The sequence below is a fragment of the Ylistrum balloti genome, unplaced genomic scaffold, assembly GCF_031769215.1.
Source record: "Ylistrum balloti isolate Yb309-2 unplaced genomic scaffold, AGI_CSIRO_Ybal_v1 Utg369740, whole genome shotgun sequence".
Classification (NCBI taxonomy): Eukaryota; Metazoa; Mollusca; class Bivalvia; order Pectinida; family Pectinidae; genus Ylistrum; species Ylistrum balloti.
The window spans coordinates 1,038,953-1,055,169 of NW_026781950.1; the positions used below are offsets into that span (position 1 = coordinate 1,038,953).

The 16,217-nt window shown below is 35.5% G+C and overlaps 1 protein-coding gene across 1 annotated transcript; it reads right to left on the reverse strand.

Annotated features, from left to right (window-relative positions):
* Positions 1 to 1,831: 1,831 nt before the first annotated feature.
* Positions 1,832 to 7,213, reverse strand: LOC132543106 (uncharacterized). The gene is made up of 2 exons (XM_060206564.1): positions 7,100 to 7,213; positions 1,832 to 3,195 (listed from the first exon to the last, which is right to left on the reverse strand). Exon 2 carries the CDS (start codon positions 3,177 to 3,179, stop codon positions 2,139 to 2,141), a length of 1,041 nt encoding a protein of 346 aa, XP_060062547.1. The 5' UTR covers positions 3,180 to 3,195; positions 7,100 to 7,213; the 3' UTR covers positions 1,832 to 2,138.
* Positions 7,214 to 16,217: the final 9,004 nt, after the last annotated feature.

Below are 16,217 nucleotides of genomic sequence, written 5' to 3' on the forward strand. Positions count from 1 at the left end.
ACATCGGACCAAAATATAAATATATAACGCTTTCGCTAATTTCAATAGAGAAAACAAATCACGTTACGCTTGACAGACCTACCTCAACATATTTTATTAGTAAATATTTGTATATTTCAAAAATACAGCATATCCTAATCCCTTGAGCCATTAAAGTGATTTTCTCTTTATTCTGTAAATAGTTCTGTTTTAGAAAGTATAAACTTTTTATTATCATAGTATATATTATTCATGATGTAGAAAGCATATAGATTGTTCTATATATTCCTTGTATATTTTCATTAAATATTAACAATATTTGTACAAATTCACTGAGAAATGGCAGTGAACATTTTTTTTAAAAATTTCAATGGGAAGTTATAGAGAGCAAACTTATATGTTAGTTGTTGTGGAGAAATTCTTGTTCTTGTTTTGTCAAAATAATCAGACTAGTTATGTGTTACTGTGTTTGGCATTTGTCCGTCCATCGGTTGACTTTTTCAAAATGATTGCCATCCTGTCCTGGATGAAATGAGTCAAGCCTGCAAATCATCTTACGAATTGATGCAGGTTGGTTCAATTTCATCTTGAACATTTTGAGTTTTCCTAAAGTGCCTTGGACAGAAACCATTCAAGCCATAATTTCTTACTGACCATTCGATATGGAAAAATATTTTGTAGTCCACTGTATATGTCAATTTTGGAGTTACGCAGGGTATGTGTTGTGTTTCTTATCATGTAACAATTTCAGGATAAATCTGTCGATCTATGATGACTCAGTTGTTGCAAGTCTTTGTCCGATAAAGGTGGCTGATTTATAAAAGAGATAGATTATCTTGTCTTTGACGAGGTCCATCTTTTGCCACCAGATTGTTTCAATAGTCAGTAATTTAGATTTTGATAACGTTACCGCAAAATAGACAAAGGTCTATTCTTTGTAGTTAGACCATGTTTACAAATTAAAAGATGGTTTTATGTCCAGTATCTCCTACGGACTATCTTTTTGTCATAGAAAAAGAATATATTCTGTAATTAACCATTTTAAGAGAAATTTTAACAAGGGATGGGTTTTGTTACAGGGCAGTGGAATGACATTTGATATTTCTACTTTACTTACATATACATTTATGAAAATGTATATTTGATATATATATAGATAATTAGTAGGTTTGTATTGTTGTCAGATGTATGCAGTATAACCTTTCTGTTTGTAACTGTAAAATGTACGATCTTTTGAAATATTCAACTTATAACAATTATAAGACAATCTTACAAAGATGTGTGTACACTTTATTGAAAGTACAACAAACTGACACCACAGGATCTTGTAAATCTTACTTCCTTGTTGATTATTATGAGGAAACTGTCCCCAGTGATTAAGTTTATATCTGCCTGAAGTACCTTAAGAAAGCATATATATGGTGATGTTACCTCTTTGGTGTTATTGTTGATCAATAAAAAATGAGAGCACTTTGTTTATATAGACGTAACAAAGATTTATTTGGAATTATATGAGCTGTTTTCAGTTGTATATTGTTCATTGTTACATCTGCAGAGATTTATATTATTATAACATTATCATTTACTGTCCCAACATTTGTGTATATCGTTGAAAAATCTGGTACAAGCTGGTGATAATCATAAATTATGTTTCTTAAATTACTGAAAACGTGTAGCTGAATGTATCAATGGCACAAATTTATATAAGTATAGAGTCATCATAGAATCTTAAGTTATTTCACGTCACATATCAAACTACTCATACTTCAAAATGTATTCAAATATGTTAATGTACTGTATTCCAGTATGTCAAAGGCTTTTGTATGAACATGGCCGGAAAAAATAAAAGCCATTAAAGTGACTTGTGTTTTATTTTCACTTTATAATAAGTTAAAGCAGCTCAACATTTACAAAGGAAACCAACTGAATTCCAATCTCTATTCAATGTTATTGATGGTGCTCCACACAGTAACAACCATTGTAATCATATGAGCTAATACAATTTCATTGATATATTTACTACGTGGATTTCTGTATGGTCAATTTCAAAGAAATGACAATAAACTAGGTGTTTATCAATTCAATGCAAATATCACTTTATAAAAATGTCAAAATTATGAAACATAAAAGACCAAAAAGCTATGAAAAACTATAAAGAATTATGTTGCATTGCCATATATCTTTGCATCGGATACAATTTGGAAGATATTTACAGGTCCTTTGAGAGAAACCCTGAAGTCTATATATGTATGTATCCAGTGATGATCAGTGAAAGCAACAGATGTTGGTTTACGATTCACCCCTTTCACTTTGAGAGTCTTACACGCACTTTTCTGCAGATCACTTAATTTGTGGAACTTCCCACACTGAATCCGGAACCAAAAATGTTTTGCCGGGTCTATGGTTGGAAAAAAGTATTCTGGGGGAGACAAGTATACACCTTCATCCCGAGTTGTTGGAATGTCCTTTTTCTGATACTCATTATAAATAAGCGTCACAAAGTGGGGCCCAGTGCTGTCGAGCACATTCCACATGTGACGGAAGGCAGGTAAATTGTCCATCAATTTCTTCATGAATGGATGTCTAGCTTGACAACCTATTAAAGCATTGATAACCAAGTGTTCAAAATTTGCATCAAGAATAGGATGTTCATATGGTTCCTGACTTATGAAACAGGAGTATTTTCTGGCCATCGGATCAATAGGTTTCAGACTTTCAAGGTCCATGTCTGCATAAACACCTCCGAATTCATACAGAATGACGTAGCGGAGGGCGTCCGCTTTACGAATACCTTCAGAATAATTATCAAAAGTTGACAACAGAAACGGATATTTATCTTTGATAAGTGCATGAGCACTTTCATCAGTCCACAGAAAGTACTCCCAATCAGGATGATTGGCTTTCCAAGTTTTTATCCAGTTTATAAATTTACTTGGGATTTCTGTGTTTTTCCATGTCTGATGTATAATCTTTGGGATCCTATAGGGTCCAGAGTCCGAAAATGATTCATATTTCTGTAGACCCAATGGAACAAATCCTTTTTCAACAGGGATGTCTAGATCCTGGAAATTTCCGTGAAGACGTACTTGTTCAAATTTGATGATCCAGTGAAGTAGAAACAATAGGAAATTTCCAACAGCAAGAGTTTTCATCGTCCCAGGCCGACTGACAGCGGACACAAATCCCTTCATCTTCCGCATTAATCCTTTCTCTAATCTGAAAGAAAAAGACACACACAAAATTTAATATTGGTATCAAATTGACAAATACAACCCACTTATCCTGAAACCATCCCAACCTATTGCTGGCAGACAGTTTTGATAAAAGGTTTTTGTACATGGAACAGATGTATGTTCCATTCACCAAAACCTCTATATTACAAGAGATCCCAGAGGGATAATGATGCCCACCATTGTTTGATCTTTAAATGCTCTTTTAAAGTTGGACCATTTCCCTTCTTTTCTCTTCTCTTCTCTGATTTTGCTTTTAATGATAAGACATTTGAACATTCTTTCCAGAAATAACCATGATAATCTTTACCTGCCAAATCCACTCTAGCCACCTGGAAGCCATTTTGTTTCTTCTGATCAGTCTCAAAATTAAAAGAGCACAAGGAGAGACCAAACGGAACATATGTATTAAAAACAATCTTTACTAGGCAAAATCTAATGCCTATTGGCCATTTTGTTTTTCTGACTCAAACAGGCACAACTAGAGACCAAGTGGAACCTACATATGAAATTTAAGAGAGATCCATCCAGTACATCTCAAGATATAGCGATAACTAACTTTCAAAGTCAAATTATAAGATGTCCATCTGTCAGCCATTTTAATTTTCTGATCAATCCCAAAATTACATGGGCACAACTAGAGGCCAAGGGGAACCTACATATGAAATTTGAGAGAAATCAATCTTTTATTTTTCAAGAAATAGTGATAACAAACTTCATCGAAAAAAATCCAAGATGGCTGCCTGTTGGCCAGTTTTTCTTTTTTTGATCTGGCCCAAAATCAGATGGGCACACCAAGGCACCAAAGGGAACCTACATATGCAATTTGAGACAGATTCATCCAAGACTTCTCAAGAAATAGTGATAACAAAAATTATTTACAGACGGACCACAGATCGTTAGTTTCTGGTTGATATCTTTGAAACAGTTGAAGTCCCTACAACCATATATAGAATTGCTTAGCATTAAGCGATAAACACATTTTGTTAAGTAAGAATTTACCTTTGGGTGTGTCACATCTCAAGGGACATTATCTCTGGGTCACATTTTTGCTATAGTTGAGATACCAGCCCTATAACCATATAAACTCTAACTGGGAACCAAAAGAGAAAGACAGTAATGATATAAGAATTTACCCATTGGTCTTGGCCCATCAAAGAGGTTAAGTGACTAATTGTGAAATATTTGAAATACCCATCCTACAGACATGTATAGCATTATACCTCTTGTTCTTTATACAGAGTATATATGCATGTTCTTGTTTAATCCATAAGTTCTAACTAACGATCTATGATGTTATGTTTTGACTGAGGTGCTGATGGCCACAGCCAAGTCAAAAAATAAAATCATCAATAGTCAGTATGAACCTTTCAGACTAATTTTTTTGTATAACTGATGGGTGGTGATTTAAGTTAAATCAGGGATGAATATTCTACATTCCAGGTCATATGTAATAAAGGAAAGTGTATTCAATGATCTTTTCTTTCTTAATCTTAAAGGTCATCTGCAACAATGTTTTGCAGGTCTCTATATTTTGACACAGATATCACCTGGGTAGTTGTGCCCTGGGCCAATTTTCACCTCTCAATTTGTTGTACTCGAGTGCGTTTGGCTGCTGGTGAGAATGGGGGAAACACTCCTTAGCCATTGGCAATCTATGAAAACTCTACTCAACTGCAGTCTACGAACACCTGTGCCCTAAGGATTCATGGACGGTAAGATACAGAGACGAAGGGGTGCCCATCCTAATATATTTACGAGTTACTTGTCTACTTACGACAACAATAGCATGCACTCTCCAAAAAAGTAGCAGAAACATCTGATCCAGAAGTAAAGAGAGAATATAGCAGGGTAAGGAACCAAGTTAAGTCAAAGACCAGAAAACTACGTAAGGAATTTGAACAATCCATTGCTGTACAAGCCAAATGTAACCCAAAGCTGATCTGGAAATATATTAACTCAAAAACTAAATCCAAAGATGAAATAACAAATCTATACGAAAACCCACTGGACAACAAATCTGAAATAATGGCCTCAGATAAAGAAGAAGCTGACATTCTTGCAAACTTCTTTCAAAGCATATTTGTTAAAGAAGAAAAAGGAGAAATACCTGAACTGACACACATTAAACCAAGCAGCAATATGAAAACACTTGTGATAACCAATTAAATGGTTACCAAGGTACTCAATAACTTAAATCCAAATAAATCACCAGGCTTTGATAACATGCATCCAGAGTTTCTGAAGAAGACTGCCTCCACCATAGCGATACCACTAGCACTGATATTCAACCAAACTCTTCGAGAGGGATCCATTCCTGTTGATTGGAAGCATGCAAGAGTGTGCAATATTTAAAAAGGGAGACAAGAGAGTGGCAGGGAATTACAGGCCAGTCAGCCTTACATCTGTGGCATGTAAAGTAATGGAAACAATCATTCGCGGCATATACCGGTAAATGACTTTATGCAAGCAAACAATGTTTTCTCGACAAGGCAATATGGATTTATATCCGGCCGTTCAACTTCAATTCAGTTGTTAGATGTACTGGATAAATGGACAGAGGTGATGGATAAAGGTTATGGAATTGATTGCATATATATGGATTATCAGAAAGCTTTTGACAGAGTACCACACAGAAGATTATTAAGTAAAACTAAATCATACAATATTTAAGAACAAATTGTCAGATGGATAGAAAGTTTTTTGAATGCGAGAAAACAGCATGTAAGAATAAATGACAAACAGTCTGAATGGAATGACATATCATCTGGCATTCCCCAGGGATCAGTCCTAGGCCCCTTGCTGTTTGTCATTTTCGTATATGATTTACCAGATATTGTAAAATCAGATATGTATCTATTTGCAGACGATACAAAAATTTTCAGGGTAATCAAGAAAGAAGAAGACAAAGTAATACTTCAAGAAGATCTAAATACCATGGGAGAATGGAGTGAGAAATGGCTACTAAAATCTACTACAATTATATCCAGATAAATGCAAACATATGTTGGTCGGACAAGATACTGCACAGATAGTACCAATTACTGGGGAATAGTCTAAGAGTTACTGATAAGGAAAAAGACATTGGAGTAATGGTAGATTTTGAACTTTCTTTCCAAGAACACATAAGTGAAAAAGTGAAGAAAGCAAATCAAATTTTCGGATTGTTAAGAAGAACATTTCAGTTTATGAATTCTAAAACTTTTCTTCCGCTATACAAAAGCTTGGCGAGATCACAACTGGATTACGCAAGTTCTGTTTGGTCACCAGTAAAAGTGAAAGATATAGACAAGCTGGAGTCAGTTCAACTAAGGGCCACAAAAAATTAACCTGGAATGAAGGATATGTCGTAACAGGACAGGCTACAGAAGCTAAATCTTCCAACTTTGTCATACAGAAGGCTTAGAGGGGATATGATAGAACTATATAAAATCACAAATGGTATATATGATAAGGATTTTGTAAAGCTTAAGATGGACGTAGGGATAAGAAGTGGTCGAGGACACTCTAAAACACTTTTTCTTCAACAACACAGGACTAACAGAAGAGGAAATATCTTTGCTATAAAAACTGTAAAAACCTGGAATAATCTTACGGAAGACATTGTATCTGCTCCAAATGCAAATATCTTTAAAAACAAACTGGATAAGTTTTGGAAAAAATCAAGATATTGTATATAATTATAGAGCTACTGTAAACTAACCGGAAAATGAACTCTAATCACAGTAATATAATTTTTGAGTCTGGTGAAGAGGAACACTGTGTGTTCCTGTATCGGAAACACTACTTACAGAGTAGTCGGAAACTACAGTAGTTTCCGAATACGCATCACTGCAGTAACTAATTACACAATTGTGCATGGGAGATGGTGTTCCACGTGTGCAACTCACCTAAGATATAAGAAGATGCTTACGCATCAGCGATTTTCGGTCTATATGAACGTTACCGTTGATAGTTTTCCCTCGAGGCAACGACAACAGTAGCATAAACGTTTACAGACGATGTATCGCCATCATCGGAAGTGGATTTTGTAAAGGGAAGTCACTCTAAACGACGGAAGGGTATAATACCCGAATTGCTCATAACGCGTCCTTGTGTACGGTCATATTCTGCATACGATCGTTCTCTTTTGAAATTGGGATTCTGTTACAGCGCTACGCAAATGGGAAAAGTTCTCATTTGGCAGTCGGACACTTCAGTTAGTAATTGATTAAAAATGCTGTCGACTTACCTTCGCCCCGCGATCCCTCTGGATCACTATGATCGCAAACACGAATGAGGCAAAGTTGGAAGTATTCATATTCTTGAACTACTATTCGAATACTGATTGCAGGTTCTTCTTCATTTTGTCCGAAACGAGATTTTGTCTTTGCATGTTGATAAATGTTGACAGAGACGTATATATATCACACGTCTCTGACGTTAACAACACGTCCTTGAATCTTTATAACAAGCCATTAAGTAATCTTGTCATTTGTAACTTGAAGAGGTTCGAGAGGGATATTGCGGTCCACCTGTCAGAAAGAGTTGCCAAGATAAAGAATGCTTGTCTTCTATATACACTTAATATCCGACCCCTTACTCTCAGTTCCCGCCTCCCTGATTTCTGGTTCCCATTATATTGTAAAATGGTTGGCAAATTGTTGGGATATTTAAAGGAAAATTATACATATGTTTTGTGTGCATCTTTTTTTTTATACGACGTCTATTGAGTTATCTTCAACAGAACAAATAAAGTTTCAAGTCAAATTACCTAAAATCTACTCGGCAATTATCGGTAATGTTTCCAATTTACCGCAGCGTAATGCATGCTTGCGAACGCGGTTACTTTTCATGAGTACCGTGTCCACAACACTGGCGGTTACCAGACGATAAACTTCAGTAAGAGAAACGAAAGAGAAAACCGTTTAAAGGCGTATTTTATAATGAAAATATTATATACCGTTTAATATCGGATATAGGATGCCTCCAAGAAATAAACATCTGAATGAAAGCTAGCGCACATGATTTGTAAAATACTGTGTGAAGGCGTTGCTGTCCCGGCCCTCGTGTACACAGATGTCCTGACCCTCAACCACTGCGTTGCTGTCCCGGCCCTCGTGTACGCAGATGTCCTGATCCCCAACCACTGCGTTGGTATCCCGACCTTCGTGTACACAGATGTCCTGACCCGCAACCACTGCCGCAGTTTAATTGAATTAAATGTATTTAGAAAAAAAAATTGTTGAAAGAAGTAGAGTACGAATGGGTCGGAGAGAAAACAAACAGGAAAAAATATCGAAAAGCCTTGTAAGTGTTTCAATTGAAAATCAACGTCTGGGTATTCCACAACATTTTTAACACCATAAAAGGAACTTTTATCAGTCTGAACTGCAAAGAGTCGACAAGGATGAAAACACGTTATGGTTAATCGAAAAGAAACTGTAGTTCTAAACGCACACCGTGTTAAATGACTTGTAAAATTCGAAGGTGAGCCATCAAGATATAATCTGTGGATTATAGAGAAAAAAACATCAAAGGCGTCACCAGAATGTAAGATATCACATAATTGTTTGCACACAGTGATAACAGTAAATACATATTTTCACAAACACAATTCCGGACTTTTTCAATCGTATTTCCAATCTCCGTTAAGTCTTGATGGGATATAGAGAGTATAGGTAGTAGATATAGCGCCCGGTCTCTGAACACACCAAAAGATTAAACAAGAGGTCCAAGGGGCCTTAACGGTCACCTGAGGAATATATGTCAATAATCTGGGGATTTTAAAATGTTGCAAAAAGGTAACAACACTTGTGCAGGACCAAGTGTAAAACATCTGTACCAAGTTTGAACATGACCCACCCAATGGTTCTTGAGAGGAAGTCCATAATGCTTTAGCCAAACAGAGGCCAGGGTGGCCATCTTGGATTTTGAATCGCCTCAAAAAATTAAGACACTTGCCAGGACCTTGTGTAGAACATTCGTATCAAGTTTCCCCTTTTCCCCCTCCTGGGGCCCCTATTAGGGCCACGCTCTTTTTCTTCGCAAACTTGAAGCGGCTTCCCATGGGGATGCTTTGAGCCAAGTTTGGTCAAAATCCATCCACTGGTTCTTGAGAAGTAGTCATTTAATGAAGGTTTTTACATATGGCCCCTTTTACACCCTTTATGGGCCCCAAAGGGGACATTATCACTTTTTTCAACATAATTTCATATGTCCTTCACTAATGGATGCTGTCTACCAAATTTGGTTGAAATTGGTCAAAGTTGAATTTTCGACCCTTTTGAGCGCCCCCTAGTGGGGCCGTTTTTGACCCGATTTTTTTTTTCATTCGCAAACTTTGTAGACCTTGCCATAAGGACCCTAAATATGAAATATGAATTTAATCTGACTGTTGGTTCATGAGAAGATTTTTTTAAAGATTTACCTAATTTTACCCCCTTTTCCCCCCTCCTGGGGCTCCTATTGGGGCCATTCCTCTTTTCTTCGCAAGCTTGAAGCGTCTTCCCATGGGGATGCTTTGTGCCAAGTTTGGTCAAAATCCATTTAGTGGTTCTTGAGAAGAAGTCGAATATGTGAAAAGTTTACGACGCACGACGCACGACGACAGACAAATCATGATGGCAATAGGTCACCATAAGCCTTCGGCTCAGGCGACCTAACAAAATGCTTAGTGACAGATGTGGCGAAAGTTTTGTCGACGTAGAAAATAAAAATCTTTCAGTGGTGAAAGCGGTGAGAGTGGGTAAATCAGTTAAAGGCTGGTAAAAAGGAACTGGTTTCATTCTGAATGGACGAATGACGACCACATTTCTCTTGAAACAGTTTCCAACCTGAGGATGAATGCTTCCAATATTGTTTCCGAACGTGGAGAAGTGGAAGTAAGTGAACAAAGTGAGAAGCAACGTTCAAAAATGGAGAGGAGGCTTAATGGTCACTCAAGTTACTAGTGATCGACGAATTGCATGACACATGGTGTAAACAGTCCACATGTTTTGAGTTATCATTAACAATTTAGGGTGAGTTTTGAGTACAAAAACGTGTTTCAAAACGGAAAGGCACGCGTTCTCTAAGTCTAAGTTTTCAATCCAATTAAAAAATACCGATACCAATCTAAAGTAGAGGCTCTTTGGCGACAAATACTTTCAAGACAAAATGTTTACTTTAGAGAAGCCTATTAGTCTATTAGTTGGCAAAAAATAAATAAATAAATAAAAATGGAGCTTCTTACTAAGTAATCGATGCCTCGCCATATATCCCCGATGTCAATACAATTGGTACGTGATTACCTCCACTTCACCTGGAGAGGGCACGATATCGTGTAGTCAGCCCCTGGTGCTCACACATAAGCAACCCCTGGGGTAGAAGTTGTACACGGTGGTATTACCCTAAACAATGAAAAAATCGCATGGTATATTAATTGATGGCCTCATGACAAGCAGAATCATGTGATTTTATTAGCACCAACCGACCAATTACTGGAAGTTCTTGACAGAAATAAGATATGATATAGAAGCAAATCACATTTCAATTTCAGAAGAGGATAAAAAGAAGCTGTCCAGACATAGATTGAATATATGTAAAGTGTTCGACAATTAGTTAGTCAAAGTCAACGGCGACAAAGAGTGCTAGAAGAGGAGAAGCAATTTCAGGCGGCATGCACCATATACTGACAAAAGGGTGCAAGCAAATTTGTAGTAGAAATACAGATGTACGATTAAAGCTGTCAGATAGCAGACACGAAACGAACTCGAATCTTCTAGATACGTTTGCGTGGGGAGTCAAAAGCGCCATAGAAAAGCTATCAAAGTAAAAAGGAAAGTTAGAAGTAATATATATCGCCAAAGAAAAAAATCCCAAAGAAATGATGACGGAAATGAACCAGAAACTACTTATCGATGCAATGGATGTTTACTGCAATATTTTAACGGACTTTCGTCGTGTTGTCTTCTGTGGACAATCGCCAAAGTCAGCATGCTGTTTACAGGGCAACGTCAAATTGTCCATGGCAACGACACAGATACAAAAAATAGCAGATTGTGGCAGGACATTCACCGTACAGTCACACGTCACACATGGACTGTACATAAGTGACCGCGGATAAAGATAATCCATTTGAACAACTAGTGATGTTCCTTCGTCTAAGCACAGTGTTGGGTATGGCCATTTACATTCTTGTTCTTTAGATGTCTGTGGAAGTTTTTAGCATTTTTATTACGACATTGAAAAGCCAACTAAAACGAAATCGAAAGCCCTTTGGTCCTTACTCATTCTATTGGCCAAATATTAGAATCCCGAGAATTTTGTAAATGTTATTGCATTTGAATGAATTTAATTAAGCATCGCTTTCGTCGATTTCTAGGGGTGATTGAGTTGCTCTTGAGATGACATGAACTGCTAAACATATTTATGATCAGGATTTATAAGTTATATGTTATTCCTTTATTTTCTCAAAATTTGTCGGACTTTGACCTCGAAATACCTTGCCACCAGATATTCTGCTTCATGGATTTTGGTAAAGTATTTTGACCCTTGTGACCTTGAATATTAGGTCAAGCCTTTTTTGCCAACATTATCAGGCCTCATTCGAGTGACTTAGAGTACTTGCCAAATATCATCCTTCTAGGCCTTTTAGCTAATCATCAGAAGTTGTTTTAAGGTCTTAACAAATTAGACCCTTGGAACCTATAGGTCAAGGTCATTTCTTTTTTCAAACTTTACTAGGCTTCATCCCAGAGACCAACCTGCCAAATACCATGCTTCTCGAACTATTGGTGAATCTGAAGAAAAGTTTTTTAACAGTTTTAACAAATTCAACCCCTGTAACATTGAACATTAATCTTCTTTCTGTAAACATTGTCAGGCTTCATCCAAGAGACTTACTTGCCAAACATCATGCTTCTGGGCCTTTTAGCTAAAGAGCAGAAATTGTTTCAAGGTTTTAACAAATGAGACCTTGTACCTTTTGAATATGTGCCATGACATAGGCTTACTTCTTATTCCCAAAATGGACCTTTAACAACATGGATCTTAGGGAACCTTTCCAGTACATAAAACATTTAAGAATGACTCATTCAAAATTTTAAAAGAAATAACAATAAGCTAAAAAGTGTTAAAAATCCAAGATGGCCTCCATTTCCTTTTTCAGCTAAGCTCTAAAATGGACAACTAACAATCAAAAGGAATCAACATAAGAAATTTGATAATGATACATTCAATGTAAAAGTAGAATAATAACAAACTACAGCAGTAAAAATCCTAAATGACCACCCTGTCAGATGACTGACCATGGATAAAATAGAGGGTGATTTGAACTGCCAACCATCTCATGATGATGCAGACTTCTGTCAAGACCATGATTCATGGTTCCAAAGAATTTTACAAAATTTCATAGCTGATAATCAGTGTACTATACAAACAAGCTATCTGTCATTGACCCTGGTAAGCAAAACAGAACAAAATCTTTGATAAACATATTCAATAATATTTATTTCATAAAACAACTACAGATAGATGTGGTTATCATTGATATTAAATTGGAGGGAGACAGGGAAAAAAATAACAGTCTTTGACCTAAAGACAGTAACTAATTTCTCATAAAAAAGAAGTAATTTGTAATTAAAAAAATTGTCAGAATTATTTTTAGCCATGATCCATGTACAATAAAGTAGTTTACAACCTTTAACCTATAAATTTGTCAATGAAAAAGTAACCCCAAATTACATTCATTTCCTAGTAACAGCATAAAGTTCATTCCCATACCACAGGCAAATATTGAGATACACGACTCAAAATTTCGATTTTTGCACCAATGATTTTTGCACCAATTAAGAATGAAAATTCCAGGGAAAAATTTAGCCAGAGAATTATTATTAAAATATGTTTAATGCCAAAAATTAAAAATCACTTTTCTTTAGATATTAAGTAAAAGAAAGGCTTAGCTTTGGCCTCACCCTAGCACACAATTTCTGTCTCAATGATAATGTTGTACAATATTGCACTAATATTTTCACAAATCTGTTATAAATCTCAAACATTTATATGTCAAAAATATATATCAAGTAAGCCTTACTCTGTTACTTGCTCGTTTGGTAAAATTGGATTTTTGACCACAGTTAATAACTGAAACTAGTCATGTGGGTTGTGAAAAAAACCCCAGTAATATTTAAAAACAAATAATATGTTTCATTAACAAGTTTTCAGTCTTACTTCAACAATTAATATAAATACCAAGTATATGTTCATATTCAATAAACCACACAACACATTCTCTAAAATATTGAAGATATTAAATTTGTCCATCAAGAAAACTCCTTCACAGGTTAGAGAAGCTTGATCTATCTAGTTTGGCTTATTGTTGTTTCACATTCAATCAACAGCCACGGTTAGTTTTAGGATGTGCCAGGTTCGGATGGTGAAGAAAAGCCAAAGTTTCTGGGGAAAAACTACCTAACTGCGACCAGTGCCAGGCACTGCTACATGTTGGCCTCAATATTCAGACTGCTGGCAGAGTTACTTTGGTCATATTCCCAAGTTCATTTTGTAGATTCAAGTCTTAAGATTCATCAGACCCTCTTATTTATCATATTCTTTATAAGTGACAATGTTTCCTGTTTTACTACTTTTTCTCTACATCTTCTGTGGCTCCCATCCCTCTCCTCCAAATTCATTGCTTGTTTCCCCCATCCCCCCCCCCCCCCCCCCGAGATTTCTGATAACTATATAAATCTGACTGTATTCAGCTAAATCCTGATATAATCTCAGATCAATTTTCTACTGTCATGACTGAAACAATCAAAAAAAAAAAAAAAAAAAAAAAGAATATCCATAAATATTTTTTATAGTTATATGTTTAAAGAAAAAGAAATTGAAATTATCCAGCAGTAAGCCCATGCCTGGTAATAAGCCCACCCATTTTAAGTTCTACTGAAATACCAACAAATGCAATTTCGTCATTCTTTAATAAGCCCCCCGCCTCTTGGAGTAAAAGATCAAGTGTTGGTCCCGAGGCTTACTGCAGGATAAACACTATAATACCAATAAAAACAGATCCCATCATCAACACATACAATGAGAAATACCCTTATAACAACAAAGTGAAAGTTACTCCCTCGTGTTTGACAAGACATGGGGAAATTTCTCCCTCAAATATACAGGGAGACACTTTCTTAAATTCAAGCACGAGACAGTTTAAAAGATTTAACAAATATTAGATTCTAGCAGAAAAATGTGTGCACAATTTGCAAGAACTTTGTAAAAGAAATATGTGGAGGAAGTTTAATGTGTAAGAACTATCTGCTTCTTAGATATATTTAAAACAAACATTGAAAATAGCACCATCTTTTTATCTATGATAGCCATGACTCATACGACCTATTCCAGATGGGATTCAATATATTTCCTTTGTGCGTATACCTATCTATAAACATACAAGGCCTGTTTTAGGCAGCTGTCAATAAGAACGACAAATATGTACAACAGTTATCAGCTGAACTTTTGAGTTAGCTTGTTTCATCATCTGATCTTATTTCACATACAGTATATAATTAATACTTTGAAACATTAATTTTTGGCCATATATAATAGCCTTGACCTTGATATCAATTGTCAATGAATTCATCAATTCCAATGTCTCCAAAAATGGTTTTGCAGACATTCTTACAAACAAGATGTGCATATCAAACTAGACACATCTATCATATTGTATATTGTCTACAACGACCACTAAAAAGTCAATATCTTTTTTCATTGTGAATTAACTTCATTAATTGTCATAGAAAATCTATGGAAACCCGAAAAATTAGCCTTCAAGAAAGCAGTCTAGATTTTTAAATTTTGAAAATCAACCAGAATAGAGGTTGAAATCTTGGCTATCCATCATTACTTTACAACCTGTCTCTCTTACATATACCATAGAACGATCACATACATCCAAATAGACCTATCCTACATTACCCTTTCACACGAGCCTTGACCCAGTCACATGTTAAAGCTATATATGCAATATAATAACAGATAAATTTTGGTTACTTTTGAAAACTACAATTATAACAAGAAATAAAAACAATATGATCATATTACCAAGCACTTTTTTTTCTCGACTCAAGTTTGCATCCAAATCAGTCAGCTTGATGACATGGGTAAAATTTGTATTCCATGTTTACTTTTCCCTGTAAATTTCACTGGTGAATGCTTTATTTCACGATTCACTTTAGATTTCTGTTAAATAGATGTTTTTATTAACCTTTCAGTATGCTAGAGAAGTTTCCCCTTTAAACCTTTTTTTTAAAACAATGAAGTTACATAACTTTGTATAAAGGGTGCCATTATCAAATTATAATTCTTGTATACCTTTTTAAGTCTGTTATCAATTTTTGCTTGTTTTTGAAATATACAATCAGTTAAGTACCTTCTGATCCAATTAATGGTTTTTACATTCACTATTACAGTTTTCCAGCTTTTTACTGTAATTGTTATATTTAAAGCCTCGTGCCATCAATAGAATTTGACTTTCATGGGTTATATTAAATATCTGTTAACACACAGCATGATGAAACTCTATTCAGAGTTGTGTACTTTTCAACAATACTAATCAATGTACATAGTCAAAATGATCTGTCATGATGAAATACTCTGATAGGAGATAGCATATAGCCTTAAATCAGGTTTACTCCCCCTCAAAGTGTTGTTTTGGCAACTTAGTTTTCTCATTTTTATTCCTTTTCACTTTGAACCTAATCCCAAAAATGGTATGTTGATTTTTTAATTTTGAAGGCATGCTACTGGTCTTAAATTTCACCAATGTCATTAAGCTTCTGATTTATTGAGCAATAGAATTGATTCAGAAACATGTTTAGAAAGTGATTCCATTAAAATGATCCAGAAATACATACTGTAATCTGTATAAAATATGTCAAGAGAGAAATAGAACTCAAGTAGCTGATCTACAGCAGAGTCTTATCAATCCAGATCTATTTAGCTACAATGGCTGGATTGTACTAAATAGGACATAGAGGGAAAACAAGG

Coding starts and splice junctions, on each gene's coding strand:
- LOC132543106 (XM_060206564.1), bottom strand. CDS start 3,179: ATGCGGAAGATGAAGGGATTTGTGTCCGCTGTCAGTCGGCCTGGGACG.